Source organism: Nakaseomyces bracarensis (assembly GCF_045282275.1).
Source record: "Nakaseomyces bracarensis strain CBM3 chromosome Unknown Scaff8_0, whole genome shotgun sequence".
Taxonomy (NCBI): domain Eukaryota; kingdom Fungi; phylum Ascomycota; class Saccharomycetes; order Saccharomycetales; family Saccharomycetaceae; genus Nakaseomyces; species Nakaseomyces bracarensis.
Genome location: NW_027263969.1, coordinates 375,383 through 402,552, shown reverse-complemented (window position 1 = coordinate 402,552; position 27,170 = coordinate 375,383). Strand labels below are relative to the sequence as shown.

The 27,170-nt window shown below is 34.9% G+C and overlaps 10 protein-coding genes across 10 annotated transcripts; 6 read left to right on the top strand and 4 right to left on the bottom strand.

Moving 5' to 3' along the window:
• Positions 1-49: 49 nt before the first annotated feature.
• Positions 50-2,380, top strand: PMT2 (dolichyl-phosphate-mannose-protein mannosyltransferase PMT2; the record flags this gene model as incomplete). The annotated part of the gene is made up of 1 exon (XM_071052199.1): positions 50-2,380. The coding sequence occupies one exon, from the start codon at positions 50-52 to the stop codon at positions 2,378-2,380; it is 2,331 nt and encodes a 776-aa protein (XP_070906820.1).
• Positions 2,381-3,131: 751 nt separating this feature from the next.
• Positions 3,132-7,130, top strand: LTE1 (mitotic regulator LTE1; the record flags this gene model as incomplete). Its single annotated transcript, XM_071052198.1, has 1 exon — positions 3,132-7,130. One exon carries the CDS (start codon positions 3,132-3,134, stop codon positions 7,128-7,130), a length of 3,999 nt encoding a protein of 1,332 aa, XP_070906819.1.
• A 441-nt stretch (positions 7,131-7,571) lies between these two features.
• On the top strand, positions 7,572-8,459 carry MAK16 (ribosome biosynthesis protein MAK16; the record flags this gene model as incomplete). Its single annotated transcript, XM_071052197.1, has 1 exon — positions 7,572-8,459. The coding sequence occupies one exon, from the start codon at positions 7,572-7,574 to the stop codon at positions 8,457-8,459; it is 888 nt and encodes a 295-aa protein (XP_070906818.1).
• Positions 8,460-9,406: 947 nt separating this feature from the next.
• Positions 9,407-13,393, top strand: DRS2 (aminophospholipid-translocating P4-type ATPase DRS2; the record flags this gene model as incomplete). Its single annotated transcript, XM_071052196.1, has 1 exon — positions 9,407-13,393. The coding sequence occupies one exon, from the start codon at positions 9,407-9,409 to the stop codon at positions 13,391-13,393; it is 3,987 nt and encodes a 1,328-aa protein (XP_070906817.1).
• Positions 13,394-13,486: 93 nt separating this feature from the next.
• Positions 13,487-14,254, bottom strand: SAW1 (DNA-binding protein SAW1; the record flags this gene model as incomplete). Its single annotated transcript, XM_071052195.1, has 1 exon — positions 13,487-14,254. The coding sequence occupies one exon, from the start codon at positions 14,252-14,254 to the stop codon at positions 13,487-13,489; it is 768 nt and encodes a 255-aa protein (XP_070906816.1).
• A 413-nt stretch (positions 14,255-14,667) lies between these two features.
• Positions 14,668-16,686, bottom strand: FRT2 (Frt2p; the record flags this gene model as incomplete). Its single annotated transcript, XM_071052194.1, has 1 exon — positions 14,668-16,686. One exon carries the CDS (start codon positions 16,684-16,686, stop codon positions 14,668-14,670), a length of 2,019 nt encoding a protein of 672 aa, XP_070906815.1.
• Positions 16,687-18,807: 2,121 nt separating this feature from the next.
• MYO4 (myosin 4) lies at positions 18,808-23,091 on the top strand (the record flags this gene model as incomplete). Its single annotated transcript, XM_071052193.1, has 1 exon — positions 18,808-23,091. One exon carries the CDS (start codon positions 18,808-18,810, stop codon positions 23,089-23,091), a length of 4,284 nt encoding a protein of 1,427 aa, XP_070906814.1.
• Positions 23,092-23,560: 469 nt separating this feature from the next.
• Positions 23,561-23,896, bottom strand: SNC1 (SNAP receptor SNC1; the record flags this gene model as incomplete). The annotated part of the gene is made up of 1 exon (XM_071052192.1): positions 23,561-23,896. The coding sequence occupies one exon, from the start codon at positions 23,894-23,896 to the stop codon at positions 23,561-23,563; it is 336 nt and encodes a 111-aa protein (XP_070906813.1).
• Positions 23,897-24,090: 194 nt separating this feature from the next.
• On the bottom strand, positions 24,091-24,312 carry RNJ42_02026 (uncharacterized protein; the record flags this gene model as incomplete). The annotated part of the gene is made up of 1 exon (XM_071052191.1): positions 24,091-24,312. The coding sequence occupies one exon, from the start codon at positions 24,310-24,312 to the stop codon at positions 24,091-24,093; it is 222 nt and encodes a 73-aa protein (XP_070906812.1).
• A 908-nt stretch (positions 24,313-25,220) lies between these two features.
• On the top strand, positions 25,221-26,969 carry GDS1 (Gds1p; the record flags this gene model as incomplete). The annotated part of the gene is made up of 1 exon (XM_071052190.1): positions 25,221-26,969. The coding sequence occupies one exon, from the start codon at positions 25,221-25,223 to the stop codon at positions 26,967-26,969; it is 1,749 nt and encodes a 582-aa protein (XP_070906811.1).
• Between the last annotated feature and the right edge of the window lie 201 nt (positions 26,970-27,170).

Sequence of the window (27,170 nt, the reverse complement as noted above, 5' to 3'; positions counted from 1 at the left end):
TAGAGAATATAAAGTAACATTAAATTGTTTTTAAGAATCTCTTTGAAAGATGTCTTCTACTGGTTTCAATTCTAAGGAGGGCCAATTGAAGTCTAGGAGCAAAGTAGGGCAGAATAACGATGTTATAGTAGAGAAAAAAGTTGTTAAGAAAGTTGTAGTTGAGAAGGAACTTTTACTTGAGAAGGATAACGAGAAGTATAACGAGAAGGATAGCGAGAAGGAGAATGAGAAGGACAAGGAGAGCAAGAGCGGTGATCTTTCAAAGGAGAAGGTGTTAAATGTTGATGAGAGTCCATACATGCAGATTGAGCGTATTATTATGCCAATTCTGTTTACAGCTCTTGCTATCTTTGTTAGAATGTACAAGATTGGTATAAACGACCATGTTGTCTGGGATGAAGCGCATTTCGGTAAGTTTGGTTCATACTACTTGAGACACGAGTTTTACCATGATGTGCATCCACCTCTAGGGAAGATGTTGGTCGGTTTGTCTGGATACCTAGCTGGCTACAACGGCTCCTTTGATTTTGAATCTGGTGGTAAATACCCTGACCATGTTGACTTTGTAAAGATGAGAATGTTCAATGCCGCATTTTCTGTGTTATGTGTTCCTTTGGCCTACTTCACTGCTAAGGCTATGGGCTTTTCTATCCTGGCTGTGTGGATGTTCACGTGTATGGTCTTATTTGAAAACACTTATAGTACTTTAGGTAGATTTATCTTGTTGGACTCCATGCTTTTATTCTTCACAGTTGCATCAGTTTTCTGTTTCGTTATGTTCCACAACCAGAGAACGCGCCCATTCTCAAGAAAATGGTGGAAATGGCTGTTACTTACTGGTATGGCTTTAGGTTGTACTATATCCGTTAAAATGGTCGGATTATTTGTCATTACCTTAGTTGGTATATACACCGTGATCGATTTATTAACCCTACTTGGTAACAAGAAGGTTTCTTGGAAGGCTTACACTGGCCATTGGCTCGCTAGAATCCTTGGTTTAATAGTCATTCCAATGTCTGTTTTCATGATTTGCTTTAAGATGCATTTTGATCTCCTGTGGCATAGTGGTACTGGTGATGCTAACATGCCTTCGTTGTTCCAAGCTGGTTTAGTCGGTTCTGACGTCGGTGAAGGTCCTCGTGATGTTGCCATTGGATCGATTACTACCCTGAAGAACCAAGCTTTAGGCGGTGCTTTACTTCATTCCCACATTCAAACATATCCAGAAGGTTCTAACCAACAACAGGTTACCGCCTACAGTTACAAAGACACTAACAATAATTGGGTTTTCTATAGGGTGAGAGAAGAGGAATTGTGGAATGCTAACGAAACCGACATTGAATACATTGTCGACGGTGCCACTTACAGACTAGTTCATCAGATGACTAAAAGAAATCTGCATACGCATAAAATTCCATCTGCAGTTGACAAAAAGAATTGGGAAGTTTCTGGTTATGGTGATGATCTTGTTGGTGATAACAAGGACTACTGGGTCGTTGAAGTTGTTGATCAAAAGGGTTCTGAGAATAAGACTATGATCCATCCATTGACAACCTCATTCCGTCTAAGAAATGCCGAGTTAGGATGCTATTTAGCCCAATCTGGTAACAGTCTACCTGAATGGGGTTTCAGGCAACATGAAATAACTTGTGTCAAGGATCCTTTTAGAAGAGATAAGAGAACCTGGTGGAATATTGAATCACACGTAAACGAAAAGCTACCCGACGCAGAAGATTTCCACTACCCGGGCTCTGGTTTCTTAAAGGATTTTATTCACTTGAACTTAGCTATGATGGCCACCAATAACGCCTTGGTTCCAGAAGAAGACAAGTTTGATTACTTGGCCTCCTCCGCCTGGGAATGGCCAACTCTTCACACTGGTTTAAGACTGTGCGGTTGGGGTGATGAAAACCCTAAGTATTTCTTATTAGGTACACCAGTATCTACATGGGCCTCTACTGTTGCTGTTTTAGGTTTCATGGTATGGTTCGTGGTTTTGCTTATCAGATGGCAAAGACAGTACAACGATTTCTCAAATTCTGATGATTTCAATTTATTCTTGATGGCAGGGTTCTACCCAATTCTAGGTTGGGGTTTACATTTTGTGCCTTTCGTCATCATGGCTAGAGTTACCTATGTTCACCACTATTTGCCAGCCCTATATTTCGCATTCATTATCCTAACATACTGTGTTGAAGCTATTACTAAGAGATGGGTGAAATCGAAATGTGGTAGGGTCATGAGAATTTTGACCTTTGTTGTCTTCACAGGCAGTGTAATTGCCTGTTTCGCATACTTCTCTCCTATCAGTTTCGGTATGGAAGGCCCGGCAAGAAGATATGATTACTTGAAGTGGATTAGCACCTGGGACATTTATTAATCTAGATGATATGCATTTTTCATTTATTCGTATTTTGATTAATAACAAATACTGTAAATTTAAGAAGAAAAATGATATTAAAAAAAAAAGCTGATTATTATTTGTTGTTACATTTATTTTTTTTATCTTACCCATATATAATTAATTTCTTTTTACTCATAAAAAACTATATACAGTAATTATATACAAATTTACCTTTTATTTATCCTTTAGACATCTATTAACTCTAATAATCAAAATAGAGATCACAAGTTTAATGATTATAAGTGTCTCGAACGAACTTATACCTTCATAAGGGCAAACAGACACGCTAAAATTTATCGCGTCACATTCCGAGTTTCGCGTTTGTTTGTCTTTTCAATGAAATCGCGTAGCCTGCCCGATTTAAACCAAGCCCAACACTTTAAAAAAAATTAAATATTATTGTTACTAGTGATAATATTGAAAAAAATATATACAATATAATAGTTCAGTGTTTTATATCAAGGAAGCTAACTTATTCATCTCTTTAGTAATAAATACTGCTAAGCTGATATTATCATCAATTTTATTGGACTCAAATAATACTTCTGACATCGTAAAATTATAGTGGAAAATAAACAATACGGATCAATATCATCTATATAAACAAATAGATCAAATTGGTAGCGAAGGGAGAGCAGGTGTTAGAAATTGGACTGACTGACAGTATACATTACATTATATTGATTTTAATTTGAGGATAAGAGATTGAACATAGGGTGATATTCAGATGGATATATTTGGTCAGAAGGATTATTATCCGGTACCTTCTAATGAGGTTATAAAATATAAGCGACACGCTCATAAAAAGGGCTCCAAGAAAGAGATATTGAAAGCTGATATACCAGCAATAATAGTTCACTTGTCATCGCCTAATGACACGGTAGATTACAGCAGTTTTTCTGATTTCTTCCTGTTCTATAGGAACTTTTTGTCTGCTGGTGAACTGTATGATTACTTAATATTGCGGTTCAAATGGTGTATCCGTGAAATTGAAAGCAATTCGTATGATGAAAAGAATGCAGCAGCCCTAAATATAGCAAAAGTGGCATTAATTAGGACGTTTGTTTTGCTCAGACACGGTATGTTGAACCATTTCGGTGATGACTTTCTACAAGATGAGAATCTGAGGCTAAGAATAGTAAGCTTTTTGAATGATCGCAGTACAACAGAATTCAAAATTATAATTAGTTGTATGGTTAGTTTGAAGAAAGTATGGATGTATTCAGCTAAACTACATTGGGAGAATGTAATGTTTAATGAACCACTAATGAACACATTCGCAGATTGGATTGATTATAATATTAAGGATGTTTCTCAACTGGATATGGTTCAGAAAAGACGTAGTCGAATTAGTGCACATGGTATCCAAAGTATAACAAATCCAGAGGCACGTAATCGCAGTATACTATCAATTTATAAGGCAATGGACATTCCTGATTTACAAAATGCCAGACCTGTTACGCTTCCAAATCGACGAACGCCATCTATGCTTTTGCAGCAACGCGATACGTCGAATTCATATGTTACTAGCACATTAACCGAAAGACATAAAGTCAGTAAAATCTCACGTTATGGTATGGGTACTTTTGAGAGGCAAAATACACATAGAAATACAGTCTCTAGATTAACTCGTATGTCAAACATCCTGCAAGATGCAAAAACCCTTCGATCATCCGATGTAAATAGGATTTTACCTTCAACTCCTGCTAAGAGTGTCGAGCTTATCTTAAACACCATATATTCACCTGAAGCACTAGAAGCACAGAGAAGTACTAAAAACACCAAGTTATATGATACTGATACGTCTCAATTAACTGGTAATTTTCATAAAGGAATTATCTCATTATTAGCTAAATGGAAGAAAAACCATAAGAATAATGCTAAAGAAAACTTAAGCTCATTGAACAAAATTCACAAAAGAGAGACCGATATGGACAATTTTGTCAAGTACGTTATTTCCATAAGTTCCTTAAACGAAAACAAACTAGAAGATATAAAGAAATTAAATGAAAACCTAGATTCTAAATTTGATATATTAAGTGCTAGAACAATTGATGAAGTTGAATATATTGTTCAATTGGAAAATGATTTGTTTATGAAACTGAAAGAATTGGAATCACAACTTCAAGGGCATGATACTCATTTTGGCACTGTTGACCAGGACAATTCACCCAACAATTTAGAATTCTCTGCAATGGATAATCTAGACCTTTACAAAACAGTAAATACTATTGCAAGATCGGTAATTTCACTAACGAATACTATTAATAATATAAACAAAAGTAATCCAACATTTTCACATGGATCCTTCGATCGCAGGAAGGTAAAGAGTTCGATGCCACAACTCTATGATAGAGCAGCGTCCTTATCAGGGCTAGGAAGTTACACAAGTTTAAAATTTTATGACGCTAGTGACGAAGTAAATGATGTTAGCTATGAAGATGATAAGCCAGAAAGACTTGTATTTTTGGATAATAACATGGAAGGTAGTAAAAATATGTCTCCAAAGATGGCAAATGGCGCAAATGTTAGCACATCATCACCTCTTAAAAATGTTCTTCCTAATCTTCTAGAGAATTATTCAACGGATACAGTAAATACTGGTGATGCAAGTTCATTTATAACATACGACTCACAGTTTACACAAAATATTACACCTCATAGAATGGTTAGTAGAATGAGGACACCAAGTTTACCAGAACCTGCGATAAAGAAAAAAACGGCCTTTAATAACTTAAGAGAGTTCACTTTTGAGAACACTAAAGAAAACGTAGGCTCAGAGAGTGGCAGTTTCATCGATATCATTAATAGTCCTGTGACTTCCATTGAGAAGCGGATACCACTATCGCCTATAACTACGGATAACATAAAGTCATCAGCTTCTTCAAAGAAGAGTTTAGTTAGACCAGCAAGTGGAAGGATCAGCATTGTAAGAGGTGCAAGTAACTCCCCAAGCCCAACATTGAAGAAAGTTGTTGAGTTCAAGGACACTGATGGACCGTTAGTACAGGCTGAGGAGAAACTATTGGAATTGGAAAGAACAATACGTCAATCGAAAGTTCAAAGATCAGAAGCTCATGATGAAGAAGCGCAAGCTAACGACGAGGAAAAGGATAACAGTGAAGAAATGTCCATTGTAGCACCTGAACAGGAGGAGGTAAACATTGATAGCAAACCAGAAATTAAATCTATGCAGGATGAAAGTGATTTTAATATGACAACTAGTAGTTCTGGGGGCTCGATCAGTATTCAATCTGAACAAGATCTACGAACTCAGTACTGGAAATCTCTTGGATCACCTCAAAAGTCTCTCAATCATTCTCAAATGGACAGTCTTAAATTCTACGATTCAAATGCTGAATCTGAGGTTGACAGAAATAACTTCAATAACAAATATCTTTTTTCTCCGGACACTGAGAGCATTGATGTTGCTTCACCTGTTAAAAATGTCGACGATCTGAAATCAAAGTTCTTGAAAACCGGAGACCAGTCTGAAACTTCCTCTCAAGTTGCCGAGTCAATTGTTACTGATATAACTGATGCATCTAAAGCTGATAATATTTTTGGTTCAAAACTTGATAAGAATGGACTCAAGAATATACTGACTGCCTCAGAAGAGAAACTGAGTAAGGATCCGGTGGAACTGGCCCTTATGAAGCTCGAAGGAACTTTTAAGAGAAACAAAAATAATGGTGAGTCGGATACTGATCTAGAGAAGGAAGTAGAGAATCTGAATATTGCTGATCTCCCAGATTTAGGAAATAGTCCTGTGGAGAAGAGAAAATCGCTGTTAATTGAGAGGAGAAGACAAACTATGTATGAGATTCCGCACACACCAAGTCGTTCCAGCGTATTCGGTAGAGTTATGGAAAGTGACCAACTATCCGAAAAGAACATAAAAGACCTGATATCACAATATCATATCGAGGATGAGAGTCTCTTGATAAAAAACCACACTAACCACATTCCTTTTATTTTGATGTACGAGTCGAAGCAGATTGCTTATCAATTGACCTTGATTGAAGTGGAATTATTTAATGAGATCGATTGGAAGGATTTATTAGATATGAAAATTCTATATAAAGGACCAACTCTAACAAGTTGGCTCCAGTTGCTAGTTCAAAATGAAGAACTTACTGGTGTCGATTTAGCAGTAGCTAGATTTAACCTAACTGTTGATTGGGCAATATCAGAAATTGTCTTAACAACAGATGTGAAGATGAAGAGAAACACTATAGAGCGATTTATACACGTTGCAGAACATTGTAGAAAAATTCAGAATTTTAACTCCATGATGCAAATAATCTTGGCCCTGAACTCAGTTATTGTCCAGAAGTTTACTGAGGCCTGGCGTCTCATAGAACCGGGTGATATGCTCCTGTGGGAAGAGCTTCGAGGTATTACTGCCTTAGATTGGAACTACCATACAATCAGATCAATGATGAAATGTATAGATCCTTTAAAGGGCTGTATTCCATTCATTGTGGTATATCTTTCTGATCTTTCTATAAATGCCGAGAAGAGAACATGGATTACTGAGAAGAAAGTAGTGAACTACAGCAAATTCAACACCAATGTCCAAATTGTAAAGAACTTCATACAGAAGGTCCAATGGTCGAAATACTATAAAATAGAATCAGATCAAGAACTATTGAGCAAATGTGTTTATATCAGCTCTCTGTCGCAGGACGAAATTAAATTCCTAACCTCCGAGTTTGCCAGATAAAACCCGCATCGCATTTTTCTATTACCGTTATAATTTTATTTAATATATACAGAGAGTTATCTTTCCCATAATTAATCATAAACGCATATGCATATAATATCATCATACATATGGCTTCCCATATAAATACTACCCATCTGGTAACGCTCTGAATTTAGAGACCTTTGCACATGCCTACACAGGGTAACGATATTTTCCCGACATATTTACATCTTTTCTTTTTTTATTGAGCCTGAAAAATTCTGAAAATTTTTGCGATGAGCTCATCGCATTGGAATATTTTATTTTTGTTATTTGTTCTAGTTTATAGATGTTAACGATTAAGATATTTAGCAGCATTTTTAGTAATAATTTTATTCTTAAACACTTTTTCAACCTATTAGCTTTTTATTTATTTCGTGAATCAAGTAAATCAGGTGTTGGCCAAATATATTGCAAGATATGAGTGACGAAATTGTATGGCAGGTAATTAACCAGCAATTCTGTGCTTACAAGGTTAAGACTGATAAAGGTCAGACCTTCTGTAGAAATGAATTCAATGTTACTGGTCTATGTTCAAGGCAATCGTGTCCACTTGCTAATTCTAAGTATGCTACAGTGAAGAATGACAACGGCAGATTATATCTGTATATGAGGACTGTTGAGAGAGCACACACACCTGCTAAATGGTGGGAGAGAATCAAGTTGAGCAAGAACTATGCTAAGGCGCTAAAACAAATTGACGAGCACTTGCTTTACTGGAATAAATTCTCTATCCACAAGTGTAAACAGAGATTTACCAAGCTTACCCAAGTTGCTATCACTGAGAGAAGATTGGCTATGAGAGAGATGGAGAGACACTACGTTGGTGTAGCGCCAAAGGTTAAGAGAAGGGAAGAAAATAGGGAAAGAAAAGCCTTAGCAGCTGCCAAGATTGAGAAATCCATTGAAAAGGAACTGCTGGAAAGATTAAAGAGTGGTGCTTATGGTGATAAGCCAATGAACGTTGACGAGAAGATATGGAAGAAGGTTATGGGACATCTTGAGGATGAAAATGAGGAAGAAGAGGAAGATTGGGAGGAAGAAGAAGAGGAAGAGAGTGATGAAGGTGAAGTTGAATATATCGAAGACGACGGTGAAGGTGAGTTTGTCGACATGGAAGACTTGGAACAATGGCTTGGTGATGAAAAGTCTGATGGTGACAGTGATGACAGCGACAGTGATGAGGAAAGTGATGAAGAGAGCGCCAGAAAACGTAAGAAGGCTAAGCTGGCCAAGCGTCCAAAGATTGAAATCGAATATGAAGAAGAAAGAGAACACCAAGAACAACCTCAAGAAATTGCTCAATGAAAACATTAATATAAAAATGGACTCAAAAAAACTGCTAAAAACCTATTCTTTTTATTTTCTTTTTTTTTTGCTTATTTATTAACTATCACATGGCATTTGGGAATATTTAGAAATAATTCTCAAAATTACTGTAACTATGATATAAAGTCATGCATTGCGTTGTTGTTTTTCTTATCCAAAAAGTAGAACAACCATTATATCAATGCTCATTATTTTATTTATTTTACAAGAAAAAAAATACCGGGTTAAGGAATTATTGAGCAGAGATTGAGCATATAATATACGTTGTCGTGTCAATTCTAGGATTTCATTATTTTTATTTCATTTTTTTCTGTCACTTTCCCTTTAAACCCTCTTTTGTATATTAGTTTAAAAATTCATAAATATTTATTACATAAAAAAAAAAGGACAAAGAAGGCTATTACCTTAATATAGTAAATGTCTTGGTTCAATTGTTAGTATAAATTAATGATGCAATATATCTTAAAAATTGCAGAGTTATTTGATCTCTAAACACCGAAAACTATATATTCATAGTTTTGTTAGGTTGTTCAGGTTTTTCTTTAGAAACAGGGCGCAAGAAAATATTAAGGCCTTTTTTTTCGAAGCACACAAAATAGAAAATTTAGGATTTGGTGTACAGTATTGTAATTCTATGCACTTTCAATTGGGAAGAATCGTTCAAGAAGGGTTAAGAATAGTGAATTAAGAGGCTCGTAATTATATAAAATTTTCCTTTTCCCCCTCAATAATTGGGCCAGGCAAAAATATAAGACTGACTTTTGAAGAGCTGTATAGTTTAAGCCATAATAGTACAACTGCAATCAGAAAACCAGATAAAAAAACTAAATAGAAAAGGTAGTGATTCCGATTTATTGGGACTCATTTGGATTCCAGAAAACCACATTTTTCATCTTTGCGGATATAAAAAGTAATATAAAAAAGAGATGAGTGGGAAAAGAGTTAAAAGCGGTAGAATACCGACCAACGATACCTTATTTGATATTGATTTCAATGAAGAATCCAACGGCACTGCTGGAAGTGATTATGTTCCTCCTGGACACTCTTTTCCGGAAGAGACAATTGACCTTGATGGAGATAGCATTGAAAATGATATGCATGCAAATCCGTTCTCGGATGATGAGCATAGCGCTGATTGGAATGCTAATAGATTTGATGGTTTAGATGCACAACCTAGACTTACGAGAATAGGTAACCGTGGGAATGTATTTACCAGGTTTGGGAGGGGTGTCAAAAATATATTTACTTTCCAGAGAAACGATGAACCACAGTCATTTGAGATGAGTAATTATAATACCGTTTCTACTGGTGAAGCCGAGGATAACTTTGAGAAATCTCATAATAAATTTAACATCAAAATTCTGTTTAATAGATATATTCTGCGGAAGAATGTGAGTAATGGCATGGACCTTACTGAACCACGTGAAATTCACTTGAGTGACAGGGAACAAAACAGCAAATTTGCCTATATTGATAATCATATATCTACCACAAAATATAATGCAGCTACATTTGTCCCAAAATTTTTGTTTCAAGAGTTTTCCAAATACGCTAATCTGTTTTTCTTATGCACATCAGCTATCCAACAAGTTCCACATGTGTCACCCACAAATAGGTTCACGACAATCGGAACATTAATGGTAGTTCTTATTGTATCTGCCATTAAGGAGTGTGTTGAGGACCTAAAAAGAGGACATTCTGACAGCGAACTGAATAATTCTGTGGCAGAAATATTCTATGAGGCTAATGGCGATTTTGTTGAGAAAAGATGGATAGATATAAAAGTTGGAGATATAATACGTGTGAAATCTGAAGAACCAATTCCTGCTGATATCATAGTCCTTTCGACATCTGAACCAGAAGGTCTTTGTTACATTGAAACAGCAAATCTTGATGGTGAAACTAACTTAAAAATCAAGCAATCAAGAACTGAAACTGCGAAATATATTGATTCGAGATCTCTAGTAAATCTAAAGGGTACAATTACCTCCGAACAGCCAAATTCTAGTCTGTATACCTATGAGGGTACATTAGAGATTAACAATAGGAAAATTCCCCTATCTCCAGAACAGATGATTTTAAGAGGAGCAACATTAAGAAACACAGGTTGGATTTTTGGTGTTGTTATATTTACTGGTCATGAAACAAAATTGATGCGTAACGCTACGGCTACTCCTATTAAAAGAACTGCTGTAGAAAGGGTTATCAATATGCAAATTATTGCTCTTTTTACAGTTTTAGTTGTATTAATTTTAATTTCATCGATCGGAAATGTAATTATGACTACAGCTGATGCAAAACATTTGACATATCTCTACTTAGAAGGAACTAATAAGGCTGGTTTATTTTTCAAGGATTTCCTAACTTTTTGGATTTTATTTTCAAATTTGGTACCTATTTCCCTTTTTGTCACAGTGGAATTGATTAAATATTATCAGGCATTCATGATTGGTTCTGATCTGGATTTGTATTATGAAGAAACTGACACACCTACTGTAGTGAAGACTTCATCCTTAGTTGAAGAACTTGGACAGATAGAATATATATTTAGTGATAAAACTGGTACATTAACGAGAAACATTATGGAATTCAAATCTTGCTCTATTGCTGGTCGTTGCTATGCTGAGCAAATACCAGAAGATAAGGTTGCAACATTTGAAGATGGTATTGAAATTGGTTACAGAAGTTTTGATGATATGAAAAAAGTATTGAACGAAGGTACAGATGAATCCAAGATAATTGATGAATTTCTAACTCTTTTGGCTACTTGTCATACTGTCATCCCTGAATTTCAGGCGGATGGCTCCATTAAGTATCAAGCAGCTTCTCCTGATGAAGGTGCATTAGTTGATGGTGGTGCCCATTTGGGCTACAAATTTTTAATTAGAAAGCCAAACTCTGTTACAATTCTAGTTAATGATGAAGAAGAACGTGAGTACCAATTGTTGAATATTTGCGAATTTAACTCTTCTAGAAAAAGAATGAGTGCTATATTTAGATTTCCTGATGGCTCAATTAAATTATTTTGCAAAGGTGCGGATTCAGTGATACTTGAAAGACTTTCAGAAGAAGGTAATTTTTATGTTGACGCCACTACTAGGCATTTAGAGGATTACGCATCTGATGGTTTAAGAACTTTATGTCTAGCCTATAGAGATATTCCTGAGGAAGAATACCAAATTTGGAAGAAAAAATACGATACTGCCGCTACAACGCTGGATAATAGGGCAGAAAAGCTCGATCAAGTTGCGGAAGAGATTGAAAAGGATTTATTTTTGATTGGTGCTACTGCTATTGAAGATAAACTACAAGAAGGTGTTCCTGATACTATCAGAACTTTACAAGAAGCGGGAATCAGAATTTGGGTCTTAACTGGGGATAAACAAGAAACAGCAATAAATATTGGTATGAGTTGTAGGCTATTAAGTGAAGACATGAATCTTCTTATTATTAGTGAAGAGTCTAAAGAGGCAACCAGAAAGAATATGGAAGAAAAATTAGCCGCGTTGTATGAGAATAAACTCTCTGAACACGATATGAATACTTTAGCTCTGGTTATTGACGGTAAGTCTTTGAGTTTTGCTTTAGATCCAGATCTGGAAGATTACTTCCTCGCCATAGGTAAGCTCTGTAAAGCTGTGATATGTTGTCGTGTGTCACCTTTACAAAAAGCTTTGGTTGTAAAAATGGTTAAAAGAAAGACCTCGTCATTGTTGCTTGCCATTGGTGATGGTGCGAACGATGTTAGTATGATTCAGGCTGCACATGTTGGTGTTGGTATTAGTGGTATGGAAGGTATGCAAGCAGCACGTTCAGCAGATATTTCAGTTGGACAATTCAGATTTTTGAAGAAACTCCTTCTAGTTCATGGTGCATGGTCCTACCAACGTATTTCGGTAGCAATTTTGTATTCTTTCTACAAAAACACTGTTTTATTCATGACCCAGTTTTGGTACGTCTTTGCTAATGCATTTTCTGGTCAATCGATTATGGAATCATGGACTATGAGTTTGTATAATGTGTTCTTCACTGTATTACCGCCATTTGTTATAGGTGTGTTTGATCAATTTGTCAATAGTAGATTATTAGAAAGGTATCCACAACTGTATAAACTGGGACAAAAAAGTCAATTTTTCTCGGTAAGTATCTTTTGGGGATGGATTGTTAATGGTTTTTACCATTCTGCGGTAGTATTCATTGGTACTATATTATTTAACAGGTATGGGTTTTCAATCAGAAGACATGGGGAAACCACAGACCATTGGTCATGGGGTGTATCTATTTATACTACAAGTATTATAATCGTTCTTGGTAAGGCTGCATTGGTTACCAATCAATGGACGAAATTTACACTTTTTGCCATACCAGGATCTTTATTTTTTTGGTTGATTTTCTTTCCTATTTATGCTTCGATTTTTCCCTACGCTAAAATTTCCAGAGAATACTTCGGTGTTGTTGACCATACATATGGATCTGCCACTTTTTGGCTGACATTGATTGTTTTACCAACATTCGCACTAATTAGAGATTTTGCATGGAAGTACTATAAGAGGATGTACATACCTGAAAGTTATCATTTGGTTCAAGAAATGCAAAAGTATAATATAAGTGACTATAGACCTCATGTCCAACACTTCCAAAATGCCATTAGAAAGGTTAGACAAGTGCAACGTATGAAGAAGCAAAGAGGTTTTGCTTTCTCACAGGCTGAAGAGGGTCAGGAAAAGATAGTTAGGATGTATGATACCACACAGAAAAGAGGACAATATGGTGAACTTCAAGATGCATCTGCGAACCCGTTTAATGATGTAAATGAAGCCAGTTCTATATCAGTTGCGGAAGTTAATCCATTTGCAGATGAAAATCACGTAAATGGGGATGCGGATTCTTTGGTAGATAGTCTATTTGGATGAATGGGATAATGATAAGTAGTCATTATAAAACTGTATAATAGAAATTATTTATAGGTGCATGTCTGAATATAATCTTAATTGAAACACAGTATTTTAATTGCTTGCTGTTGTTGTCTGAGCATTTCTTTTTCTCTTCGGTCTCTTCAATACATATAGATCTATACATTGAATGAGAGAAAGTATTGATGTGTACTTGAAAGTTATTGATGGTTTTTGGTTGGAAGCTTCATCAGTATTGGTCATAGCATCATCTTCTTCCACTAAAATCGACGGGTCGTTATGTTGCGAATCTACAGATTGTTCCATGAGCATTAATGATTTTCTCTTTTCTATACAGGGATATTCAGTCCATTGCGGATACTGGTCTTTGAATATTAGATAAGTGCGAATAGTTTCCAATTTTTTGATGTTAGATATGTAGATATCAGCATCCCAATTTTTACGAAATGTCAGCTTGTATCTAAATCTCCCTACTCTCTTAATTGAGGTCAAAGAACTTGAAGATAGGTTCGAGTGCAGACTATCATTGAGTTTTTCAATTACATTTTCTTTAAAATCTATAGAGTGTCCAACCCTTAGTTTATTCAAAATATGCTCCTTCATGGAAGGCGATGTCAAATCATACAATATTATAAGCAAGTCTTCCTTGACATCTTCAGAGAGATTTTTCAGGTCAGTGTTTGATAGATAAAGTTTTGTTAGGGGAGACTTCAAGCAAACTATAGTGTTATTTGATAGTAGTGGGGCCTGAACTGTTGTATCATTACTAGTTGTTGTCAATATTTGTTTCCTATTAATATGAACCCTTATGGGTAGAACGCAGTCATTTGATATTTTAATGAATGCTAGGTTTTGTACCATATTATTCTTATTACTATACTGTTATGACTTTTGCTGTTATCTGTAATAATCTATATATCATCAAACTCTATTTAGTATCCTTTCCATTCATTTTATTGTTTTATTTTCAAATCTTAACTTCATCGTATGTATTCATATGAGACCAAAATGTAAAAATTTAACTTCAAGAGATAAACTATTAATAGACAAAATTTAAATCTTTTATATTAAGAAAAGACATAGACGAGATCCTGTTATTAACCATTAATTTAATGGATTACTTTGATACTAAGAATATATATATATTTTTGTGATAAGTCATATCCATCTATTGGGCTAAAAGCATTAATATGGTACTAATTAAATATATAGATGTACCTTATAGGCGTAATTTATAAGTATTTAGCTGTAAAAAACTTGTAGCACGATCAACATTAATTCCATAACCATTTTTTAATATAATAAGCAATAATGAAAAGAACTGTTAAGGTCATTATGTCATAAACCACATATCTATATTTGTAGGCCAGCCTAGTGTTTTGATTCGACACCATTAAGGAATTTTCAAGGTAAAGTAAACTCTCCATTTTCCTCATTGTTTCTTTTTGTTCTAGCAATTGTTTTTGGCATGTTGCCATTCTCTGTTCAAGTTGTTCAAGCTGCTTAACATTCTCATCGACTGTGTGACGTAACTGTGATTGAAATGAGTCAGGATTTTTCTCATCAAAATCAGCTTTCAAAACAATCAAGTAGTCATTTTCAACAGTGTTCTTTAGCTTGACAATCTGCGACTTTAAATTTTGAAGGTCATCAGTTAATGCATCAAAAGATGTCAGACTGTTTTGTAATTCTATTTCATCCTTCAAAACGATTGCTTTCAAGTCATGCTTTATTTGATGCTCTAATTTAGCAAGTTGGGAGGTAATATGCTGTTGATAATAATCAGATTCATTAGTGTTTAATTGCATATTACTTTCTGTGAAACCTGCATCAGAATTCTTAGCCTTCGATCTGCCTCCTCTTTGTGCAGCCATCGGAAGCGCTACTTCAGAACCAGTATTCATTGAAATCATAGAATAAGAATTTCCTGGATTTGTAGAAGCTTCTATTGACGATGACAGAGACGCAGAAGAATATGAAGAAGGTGTCATGGAACCAGGTCTTAAATTTGCAGCTGAAAGTAGTCGCAAATTCTTTTTCCTTTGGCCATTCCCATCCGCCAAATCATGATACAACAAACTTTGTAAGGAAAGACTGGAGGAATAATCGATAAACTCAGGAGGATCTTCTCTCTGTGGTATATTGAACACGCCTCCATATTTACCAACTGAAAGACTAGAAACAAAGGCTGAAGTATTACTAGTGTTTAAGGTGGAGTTATTCAAGGGTTTTTCAATTGATTGTAAAAATTGATTTACTAGCCTTTTTTGATCAGTAGAACCAAAATTCTGGGAGGGTGTCTTTTGGTGTCTATGTTTTTTATGAGTGTTATGGTATTGGGAAGGGTGTGTACCTAATTGTGGTTTTGAAGATGTCTTATCTTCTAAGGAATTTGGCACCACCTTATCTTTAGATGCAGCCAGTTTCTCGGACTCATCATAAACTGCTTTTGACGGCCTCCTCTCCCTTTGTTCATTTAAATCAGTTTTGGGCTTTAAAGAATCATTCCGTTCATTTTTGTTAGGTTTCAAAGCGCTGTTTTGAGCTTTATCGAAATCATTATTGAACATACAATCACTGAAAGCACCAGTAGTAACAGAAGTATAATCAGGTATAGCAGGACGCTTTGACATCCTCCTTTCAGGAAATTTGTTTTTACCATCAGTTAGAGATGCTAAGTTGCTAGCTGTGATTTGTCTAGGTAATATTGGCTTACTATTCACTGTTAAAGATGATAGATCAGGTTTCCAATCAAGACCAGCAGTTGGATCAATTGCATCATCACTAATTACTTTTCCGTCCCAGCTTTTCTTAGGATCAGAAAGAGACCTTCTGACATATGGTTCAAATATTTTCTGGGTATCAAACTTTGATTCCATACGCCGCGAGCCCGTATTTACTTTGCTATAGTCAATGGTCTTTTGTGAGCCACTTAAATTGACACTCGAATGTGTCTGCATGCTTACACCATCTTCATCGTCGTCTTCAGTTTCCAGTATAAGTGTACCCCTACGTGGCCTATGTATATTCAGCTGCTCAGCCTCACTAGCAGCATTCCTCTGCTTCTCCTCCATCTCACGTGCACGCTTAACAAGAGCATTCAGATCAGTATTTCTCGGGAGACTATTCCCTAGCGTCTTCGCCCTACCTATAGTCCCAAATCTCCGTTCAAATAGTCCTTCTTTCTTATTGCTTTCCTCATTCCCTTCCCCACTTTTAGCCCTATGTATCCGATTATTAATATTGGGGGGAGCCATGTTAGGATCCTCCATCCGTTTTATCAATATATCCATAATTTCAATCTATTATATTTTCAGCTCTTCCTCTTCCCTCCCGATGCTCTTATTTTCTGTATTCCTAAAATAATGTATTTATCACACAGCCTCCTGTGTTTGTTATAAACTTTTTTTTGTTATTGTTATTCTTATTGTGGTATCAACTATCTTCTTCCAAAAATATATATCCAGATCTTATGATTACAACTCATAACGACCTTTCTAATTGAAACCTTGGTTATTAATCTATTATCCTCCTATCGCCATTATAGACTTGTATTCTGCATTTTTATTATCAATGTCCGTATTATGCACAGAAAAGGCCGTGCACTGGCCGCCTCTTCCCTCCAATTTCTTTCTTTTTCTGTCCCTGTGGCTAGGAAGTGATGTACTCACCAGTTCACACCAGACCTCCAACAAGTTTAATATGCGGTTTTAGCTCAGTTGGGAGAGCGCCAGACTGAAGAATTGTAACTTCGGTCGAATTTGTTATCTGGAGGTCCTGTGTTCGATCCACAGAAATCGCAATTTTATTTTTCCTTCATATTTTTATAAAAATATTTACTTTGTTCCGGGTAACTCGACCTGTTTTTATTTATTTATTAGGAGAATGAGGCATTGGCGGTTATTTCCTTGATTTATAAATGAGAGAGAGAGAGAGAGAGAGAGAGAGAGAGAGAGAGAGAGAGAGAGAGAGAGAGAGAGAGAGAGAGATCTCTAACTCTAGGCGGCTAATCAATAATGGTTCTAGTATTTGGTATTTTTCGGTTTAGATATGCTTATTGCTATTTAAATACTACTTCCTTATGAGAATGTTGATTTTTAGAAGAGGTTAGAGAGAGTTGAGAACACAGATTTATTTTATCATAGCAGAGAGCCTGCTTGATTACTTGTGCTAGGAATGGGGTAGTAATAAAATGTTGACTACGAGAATTGTTTACGGTTGAAAAAAACAACCACAATATCACTAGCAATTTGCTATTTTTTTTTTTGTAGCAAAACACACTGCTGCAATGCAGAATGCACCAACCATCAGCTGAGGAGATCAGTTGTATAGGCATCAAGAAGAGCAAACAATGAAAGGAAAATAAAAACTGTAAAAGAAAAAAAGATTAAAGAAAATGCGAACAGATACACATAATGAAAAGATCTAGATTGATCGCGTACTATATATTCTGCGGGGGGAGGAGTTGGGAATAGAACACAAGAATTAAAGGAGGAGTGCGAGCACCTTTCCAATTCTGATTCTTTCTCCACAAGAAATTTTAATGAAAGTAAAAATGAGGTAGCAAAAAAAAATAAATAAAAAAAATTTTAACCACTTATTGCCTTATCCAGTACAAAGGGTTCTAATAACAATGAATAATATATTAGCATAATCAATCAATCATTTATTTAGTCTTAGTCTCCCTGAAGGAGTAAACACGATCGAATCTTTTCATTACTTTCTCCCCCCCACGAAATTTCAGGTTTACTGCAAATGTTTCACTTGGCTTTTTTCAAAATTCCATGGTTAGAGTTATTTATGTGACCGCTCTTTGAATCTTACGCATTTGATCCTCCACAAGGGCACAGCTTCGCGTTTGATCTCTAATTTTCTTTTGGAAAAAAATTTTTTTTTTTGATTTTTTATCTTCTGAAATTTCGTTCTACACGTTTCTTATTGAGCAGATATCATTGCCAAAAAAATGTAAACAAAAAAAATTTGGAAAACAATAACAACACTAATAGCTAAAGGGGACAGAATATAACTAAAAACAACAACAATAACAAAACAAAAACAAGCAACAACAGCGGGACTATCTTTACTCATCGAATTGTAACTTCTTAAGGAAACAGCAAGGAGATTTGTGTACTTGAATTAGGAGATAATATCCCACCCGCATTTTTGTACTTGATCTCCGTTTAGATTTAGACGAACAAAATACTGGTTTTTTTTAACCTAGTAAAGAAAATAAAAAAACTAGAAAAAAAAAACAAATTTCCTGTTACTTATTGATCCGGATAGATCCTATATATATATAGAGTCATACAGGATTAATAATAGTAAATCATCACCTTTAAAATAATATTAGGGAAAATTCAGCAGTAGAGGTCTAAACAGGACAAATAAAGATAAGTTAACGATTACTTAATATTATGGCTTTCGAAGTAGGTACAAGGTGTTGGTATCCTAGCGAAGAGCACGGATGGATTCCTTGTGAAGTAACAAAAAATGAAGCTCGTGACGGTAAATATTATTTAGAATTTGTTCTGGAAGATGGCCAAGTGATAGACATCGATACTGACAATCTGGAATACAACGATAACTTACTACTTGATGATTCGTCTAGGAGCAACCTTCCGGTGTTGCGTAATCCTCCTTCAATGGAATCAACTCACGATTTAACCACACTATCATACCTAAACGAACCTGCTGTTCTACATGCTATTAAGCTTCGATATTCGGAAAAAAATATCTATACCTACTCTGGTATAGTTCTAGTTGCCACTAATCCGTTTGCTGATCTTCCGGAGTTGTACAGCAACGAAATGATTAAAAAATACTCTAAGTCTATATCAAGAGAGGAGTTGGAACCTCATTTATTCGCCATTGCACACGACGCATATAAACTTATGACAATGCAAGAAAAAAATCAAACTATTGTGGTCAGTGGTGAGTCTGGTGCTGGTAAAACCGTATCAGCTAAATATATTATGAGATACTTTGCTTCATTAGATGAAAACGATAATGCTGTAGTATCGGAAATGTCTGAAATCGAGGAGAGGATCCTAGCAACAAATCCCATCATGGAAGCCTTCGGTAATGCAAAGACAGTAAGAAACGATAACTCCTCTAGATTCGGGAAATACTTACAAATCATGTTTGATGATAGTAAATCTATCATCGGGGCACAAATTAGGACCTATCTGTTGGAAAAATCTAGATTAGTTTATCAACAGGAATCCGAAAGAAATTATCACATTTTCTATCAACTTTTAGCTGGTCTTCCAGATTCTGTAAAACAAGAATACTGCCTTTCCGATGCTTCCAGTTTTTACTACTTGAGGCAAGGTAATGATCCGCTAATTCCTGGAATAGATGATGCAAAAGAGTTTAAAGAAACAACTACTGCACTGAGCTTAATTGGTATAGATGAATCACTTCAGATTCAAATCTTTAAGATTTTAGCTGCTTTACTGCATATTGGTAACGTTGACATAAAAAGCACCAGCACTACTGCCTCTGTTTCACCAGACGAGCCCAACTTAAAAATTGCATGTAACCTTCTTGGTATAGATAGTTATGAATTTTCGAAATGGTTAACTAAAAAGGAAATTAACACCAGATCTGAAAAAATTGTAACAAACTTGAAACTAAATCAAGCTCTGAATGTTAGAGATTCTGTGACAAAGTTTATCTACTCTATCTTATTTGATTGGCTTGTTGGTCATATTAATGGTACGTTACATAATGTTGAAGTCTCCGATAAAATAAAGTCTTTTATTGGTGTGTTAGATATTTATGGTTTCGAACATTTTGAGAAGAACTCATTCGAACAATTTTGTATTAACTATGCCAATGAGAAATTGCAACAAGAATTTAATCAACATGTCTTTAAATTAGAACAAGAGGAGTATGTCCGTGAGCAAATAGAATGGTCATTTATCGAATTTAACGATAATCAGCCTTGTATTGATCTAATTGAAAATAAACTTGGTATTCTATCCTTGCTAGATGAAGAAAGTAGGTTGCCCGCGGGTTCTGATGAATCTTGGACTGAAAAACTCTACCAGACTTTAGACAAGCCCCCTACTAATCAAGTTTTTATGAAACCTAAATTTGGACAAACCAAATTTGTTGTTAGCCATTATGCTGACAATGTTGAATATCATGTAGAAGGTTTCATCGATAAGAATAGAGACACAGTTTCTGAATCTCTATTGAATGTATTGAAGAACACTAGAAATTCTACTTTACAATCAATTCTGAAATTCACTGAGGAAACTGAGCTTGAAATAGAGAATAAGAAAGTCCAAGAGGCCCTCAACAAACCTTCAGTAAGAACTATCAATAAAAAACCTACACTTGGCTCCATGTTTAAGAAATCTCTAGGAGAGCTTATGGAAATAATTAATAACACAAATGTGCATTATATTAGATGTGTTAAACCCAACGCGGAAAAGAAGGCATGGGAATTTGACAATTTGATGGTATTGTCTCAACTGAGGGCATGTGGTATTTTAGAAACAATCAAAATATCATGTGCTGGTTTCCCCTCCAGATGGACATTTCAGGAGTTTATAGATAGATATTACATGCTTGTACCATTTGAGGAGTGGTCAAAAGTGACTATTCCGGAAGAGGTTCAGAACGCAGCATCTGTTGGGCTATGTGTTAACATTCTAAAGGAACTGAATCTGTCTGAAGAGAAATGTCAAATAGGTATGACTAAGTTATTCTTCAAAGCGGGCGTACTTGCTCACTTAGAATCATTACGTCTAAGAAGAATGTCTAGTATTGCCATAGAGATACAAAAACACGTTAGAGCATATCAATTCAGGAAACAGTATCTTGAAGTTATCGCTGCTGTCAAAAATACCCAAAGCTATTCTCGTGGTAAGTTGATTAGATTAGATATTGAGTTGAGACTAAAAACACGTCTTGCATTATCAATACAGGCTTTGGTTAGAGCACAATCCATTCGTGACCGTATTGTAATAGAAACCGAGAGTATTATAGTTATCCAATGTAAATTTAGAGTTATTGCCGCTAAGAGGTATGTCGAGTCCCTAAGAATGATTAGGTCATCGGTTGTCATTCAGAAGTATTTTAGATCTTTTGGACCAAGAAATAACTTTAAGGGATATAAACAATACTCAATTACTATACAATCGTTAGTGAGACGAAGATTGGCTATAAAACATGTTATAGCGCTGAGAGCTGTGCAAGATCAACAAGGCATAAATGGCATTACTGTTAACAAATTGAATGCTTTTGTAGAGAATACCCACAGCAACTTGAAGGAGGCAAGAGAAAATACGATAAAGTTATCCAAATTCAGCGAAGAACTTGACAAGAAAAATGAATGTTCAGCAATTGCAAGTAAAATAATGTCGATGAAAGAAAAGAGAAAATCATTTGGCAATAAACTTGAGACACATAAAAAATCAATTAAAAGGATTAGAGAATCACAGGTGATGGAAAACCCAACATTGAAAAAAATGCAGGAGATTGAACACGAAATAAAAACATTCGAAACACTTCTTTCCTCTGATCAGTTAATAGCTACTAATGATTCCATTAACATTGGTTTAGGCATCGACCAGTCGTCATTGTTTAGAAATAGTACTGAGATTGATTCTAAATCTAAACCAAATGATTACAACCTATTACAACTATTCAACAACTACAACCTACTTGTTAAGGAAATTTTGAAGGATGTTTCAGATTCTAGTAAAACCACAAGCGCTCTCATCTCATATGTAATATACAAAATGCTAACATTAAGGCAATTTTTATCCACAAAGCAGTTCATTTCTTTATTACTCGAAAATCTTCATATTATTATTATAGACGAACCAAGTTTCGAGAAGTGCATTTCAAATGGTCTATTCTGGTTTACTAGTCTCTTTGATACGCTATCCTACCTTGACAATTTGACCCTGGATTTAAATTCTGTCGACATGAGGATATTACCAAAATTAATTGAAGAGTTACATTCTGGTGTTTCTAAAATGTTCAAGTCATGGATATTGAATATTTTAAATGACTTATTCCGTGAAAATGACAAGATCTACAATGATTTTTCCACAGCCGATATATCCAACGTTTTGAGCTTCAAAATTCTGCAGCAGAAAATCAAATACATACAGAGTAAAATGTCCAACTCCCAAACAGAAAGGGCTATATTTGGTAAGCTAATCGAGAACCTGATATTGTATGTCAACTTCAATGTTGTGAATCATTTACTAATAAAAACTCCTACCGTGGGCTTTGAACATGGCGTTACTCTTGATAAAAATGTTGATACTCTCTTAGAATATTGTGAAGAACTAAAACTATCAAACTGCAGAAATAGCACTAGAGAGATGAGCCAGATGAGTAAACTACTGCAAATAAAGGTTGAAAGCGTAGAAGAATTGAGGGTCGTTTGTGAATATTGTTTCGCATTGAATCTCATTCAGATCCATTCTATATTAGCCAAATATAAGGTCAGCAGTTCAGAAGAAAAACCAATTCCATATATCGTCATTAAAAATATTTCCCATTGGTCTCAAGAACTGAAGAAGAAGCCAAACTTCAAGGGATCTATGTTATTCAGACTTGAAGAAAATCTAGTGAAATGTTCAATTGATTCACATTTCACATTCACTCCAGAAGAAATTCAAATTCCTGATGAAATGACCTTAATCAAGGAAGTGTTTGCATTATCTCAATAAAATATAAATAAATATACATTCCTAATATGCAGTTTCGCCTTTTACATAATTTTATCATATTACTGGTTTTAAATGAGATCGTCCAAATTCAATTTACTCGCTTGTTTCTTTTAAAATTGATATTAAGGAAATCATTATTAATATTAGTACTATTATACAGTGAATAAAATATATAGTATGGAATTTATGTATATATATTTAAGTTATTATTTTTATTATTAGCTTAATTTTTCTTTTTCTTTTTTTTTTATAAAAAAAAATAAAATTTCAAATCTAGTCCGGATCAATTAATTGTGATAAAGTAGAAATGATCCTGTTGAAAAAGAAAAAACGAAGCCATCAGCAATTTTTATTATTATCTGAGCATGGGCAAAAGTGTTATTTTATAAGGAGGCTTTCGAGCATTCTCTTATTTTTATTTTTGGTATTCCTTTATTCTTTTCTATTTCTATTTCTAGTTTATCGGTGTTTAACTGAAATGTACTGCAATAGGCACCACAATGGCCACTAGTAGACATATAATCACTATGAACAAACAGAACTTCATCTTCAAATCTTTGTACCACATCTGTTTCCTCACCCTATTGGCACCTCTCTTAAACCCTTGTGCGGAGATCGCGAGGTTATCAGCCTTATCTTCAATAGACGTCAACCTCTCACCTCTCTCAGCAACTTTATTAATGTTATCTCGCATAATACCAACAGTATCATCGATCTCCGCCTTCAAAGCAGCAGCCTTAGATTGCGATTGTGGATCCTCTTGCTCAGGAGTTACATATGGATCATATGGTACTGAAGATGACATTTTTTTTTTTTTGATTTCTTAGTTTGTTGTTTTATTTATTAGCTTAGAATTTTCGTTATCTTCTTGTTATTCTATTTGAAGCTTCTCTCTCTCTCTCTCTCTCTTTCTTGAACTTCCCTTATATATGTGTCTATATATATAGGGTACTATAAAAAAAAAAGAGGAGGCGTTGGTATTTTTTTTTTTGGGTTCCTTTAAATAAAAGCCGGGTTTCTTAAAAAAAAAAAAAAGAATTCTTCTTCACCAAAAAAAAAAAAGAAAGAAAAGAAAAGAAAAAAAGTTAGACGCGTAAACTCAATTACCCGGATCGTGTAGCCATGTACGAAATAGTCGAACACAATAACGTAATAAATGATATAACATTTTGTGACTTCTGGTAAAATAAATATGTATGGGTGTTGCTGTGCAACACCCATACATGTAGGTGATTCAAAAAATTTGATTTTTCTACCTAGTACGGTCCAGTGTTACCAAAACAAGTAAAGGTATCTTATTTATTTTTAATTTTAAGGGGTAATAAAGTGGGGGAGAGTGAAGCGTAAATCTCTTTTTTTTTTTTTTCCTGTGGTATTTGTTAGTACATGCAGATGACTATAAAAAACTTCCCTGCGTATTTATTGTGTACGTTATTAAAAATCAACTGCGTCTCTATTTTTTTTTTTGTCGCTTATTTGCGTCTCATGGTAAGATGACGCAATTTTTTTTTTTACTGGCAAACGTATATCATATAATTTTTCTTTCACATGGCAAATCCCAAAAAGATTAAATTTTTTCCAAATTTTTCAGTTTTTCCAAATTTTTCAAATTATTTTTTTTTTTTCACTTTTTTTCCAGAAATTGAGAAATCACTCTTTGTTTTATTTTGAGTCTTCCCTCCCTCCTTCTTTACCTTCCTTTATTGTGTAGGTACTCTTGTTTTTTGTTATTGTATTGTTATTCTTATTACATTGTAATTTACTTGTTATATTTGTTTTTAACGGAGTTTTCTTTTATACCATAAAGAAAGAAGAATTCCACTTATTTATTAAAGAGCTAATTCTTTACCCTTTTTTTTTATTAAGCTTTTTTTTTTTCAATTTTTTTTTGTTTTGAAAGCAAAAACAACAACAACAACAAATACTCTTTAAACCTTCCCTTTTGTATTCTTTTGGATAATTAACCTTAAAAAGAATAGACTGAATAAGGGGGAAGTTTAAAAAGACATAAAAAAAAAATTGAAGCTAAAAAAAATAACTAAGAATCTTTTTTTTTTTTTGGAGGTTTTAATTAACTTTCCAAACTGCCAAAGAAAAAATATTATATAATAAAACCCGCAAAAAAAGACATGGCTTTGGCTAATTCAAGACCTATGCAGATTCCTCATCTAGAGGCTGATCTATTGCATAATACTACTTCTCCTGTTTTTCAACCTACTTCTCTGGGGTTTAGTCCTATGATGGGTAATGCTGATTTGAGTATGAATATGACGATGGGTATGGAGAATGCTCTGTTATCTCCTATTTCAGCAGATTTGGATAATACTATGGCTAACAATAACACCATCTCTACCACCATCCCTAATATCCCTAATAATAACAACAGCAACAACAACAACAATAATAATAATAGTGGTAAGAAACAAAGGAAAGAAAGCACTAGTGTTAAAAAGGAATCTGTTAAGGAAGGTTCTTCCTCCAATGCTGGTCCAAACAACATAATGATTGAGTTATCAAAGATGATACCAGTTACCGGTGAAAGACCTAAACCTACAGAGAGAACAGAACCTCTAGATGATGACGTGCTGCATGCAGTATTCTTGATTTTATGGGAATTGGATGCCGATCAACAAGGGATGACCGTGAAACAGATTTGCGATCATCTCTTGGTAAGGCATCCTGATATGTCTAACTTGTCAACAAAGCTTTCTAACTTGATCTCCGCTAAATTGAATGCTTATGTCAAGAAGATTGAAAAGGGTGAGAAAACAATGACCTACGCCTTGTCAAGGGAGTGGTCTAACTCCTCACCAAGGAGAATGCTCTACATTTACAGGGGTATCTTATCCGCTGATTATAAAAAACACGCTCAGGCGGCCTCAGAACAACTGAGAAAACAACAAGAATTGTCGGAGCAAACCGCAGGCAAAAAAAAGGCTGGATCCATAGATTTGAGTGCGGACTCTCCACTAACTGACATGAGCTCTGGTAGTGAAAACACAAGCATCAATGGTGCTCTCCCACCAGGAATCGCTACCTCTGCTAATCCTGCAGCTATGCAGTTCTCTAAAGGTGTCTCATCTGGTTTTACTTTCAGTCCTGACTTCAATATCCCTTACTCTACTTCTCCAGTCTCGGTCAACTTAAGTCCAGCTGTTGAAGAGTCAGAAAGCTTGAGCCCAACTTCTACTCCATCTAAATTGAATGACAAAAAGAGACCTTCATCTAATACCGATAGTATGAAGATTCCTCTCACTCCAAGCAGTAAAAGTGGTTCTCAAACTCCTACTGATAAACCAATTTCAAAGGGACCTGCAAATAAGAAGCAGAAGTTAAAGACCTTAGAAGACAAAAATATTAATGAAAATACTTGGAATGAAGGTACAAAATCCGAATCATCCACCAATATGCAAGCTGCGGCTACTATCAGGAATAGTGGTCTAAACTCGACGACTACTTCTACCAATTATATTACCGCAGCAGCAGCTGCACCAAGATTATCAAGATCTTCATCTAAGAGTTCATTTAAGTCGTCTTCACAGGCCTCTGCCAGTGCTTTGGCTGCAATTCAAAAGGTGATTACTACTCAGCTACCAATTGAAGTTACCTCTACAAGAAGACCATCCTTATCTAGGTCTGCATCAATTGTTAGTAATAGATCTCCTTCATCCTTCACCGAGTCATTGCCTAATGACTCAAATATAACCACCCCTTCATCTGTTGATGAATCAAAATCCTTATTCTCTACAAGTAGTTTTAGTTATGAAAACCCAGCAAACGCGATGTGGTTCAAAATCGTTAGAGAAGGTTTTTTAACTAGCGATATTGATCCACCTGAGTCTCTTTCTTTAGAAGACTTGGAAAATATAATGAGTTGAAGACCCACAATCAGTTATAGTTTTTTTTTTTCATTTAAAAAAATTTTTTTCTGTTAATCGTTTTTTCTTTATGTCTGTTTAATTTTCTTCATTATTTTTTTTTTTTTTTTTTTTATTTTTTTTTTGATAATTACTACAAATTTATTTATTTGAATTTATTACATTCTCCCATCATATTATGCACATCATAGTTCATGGTAA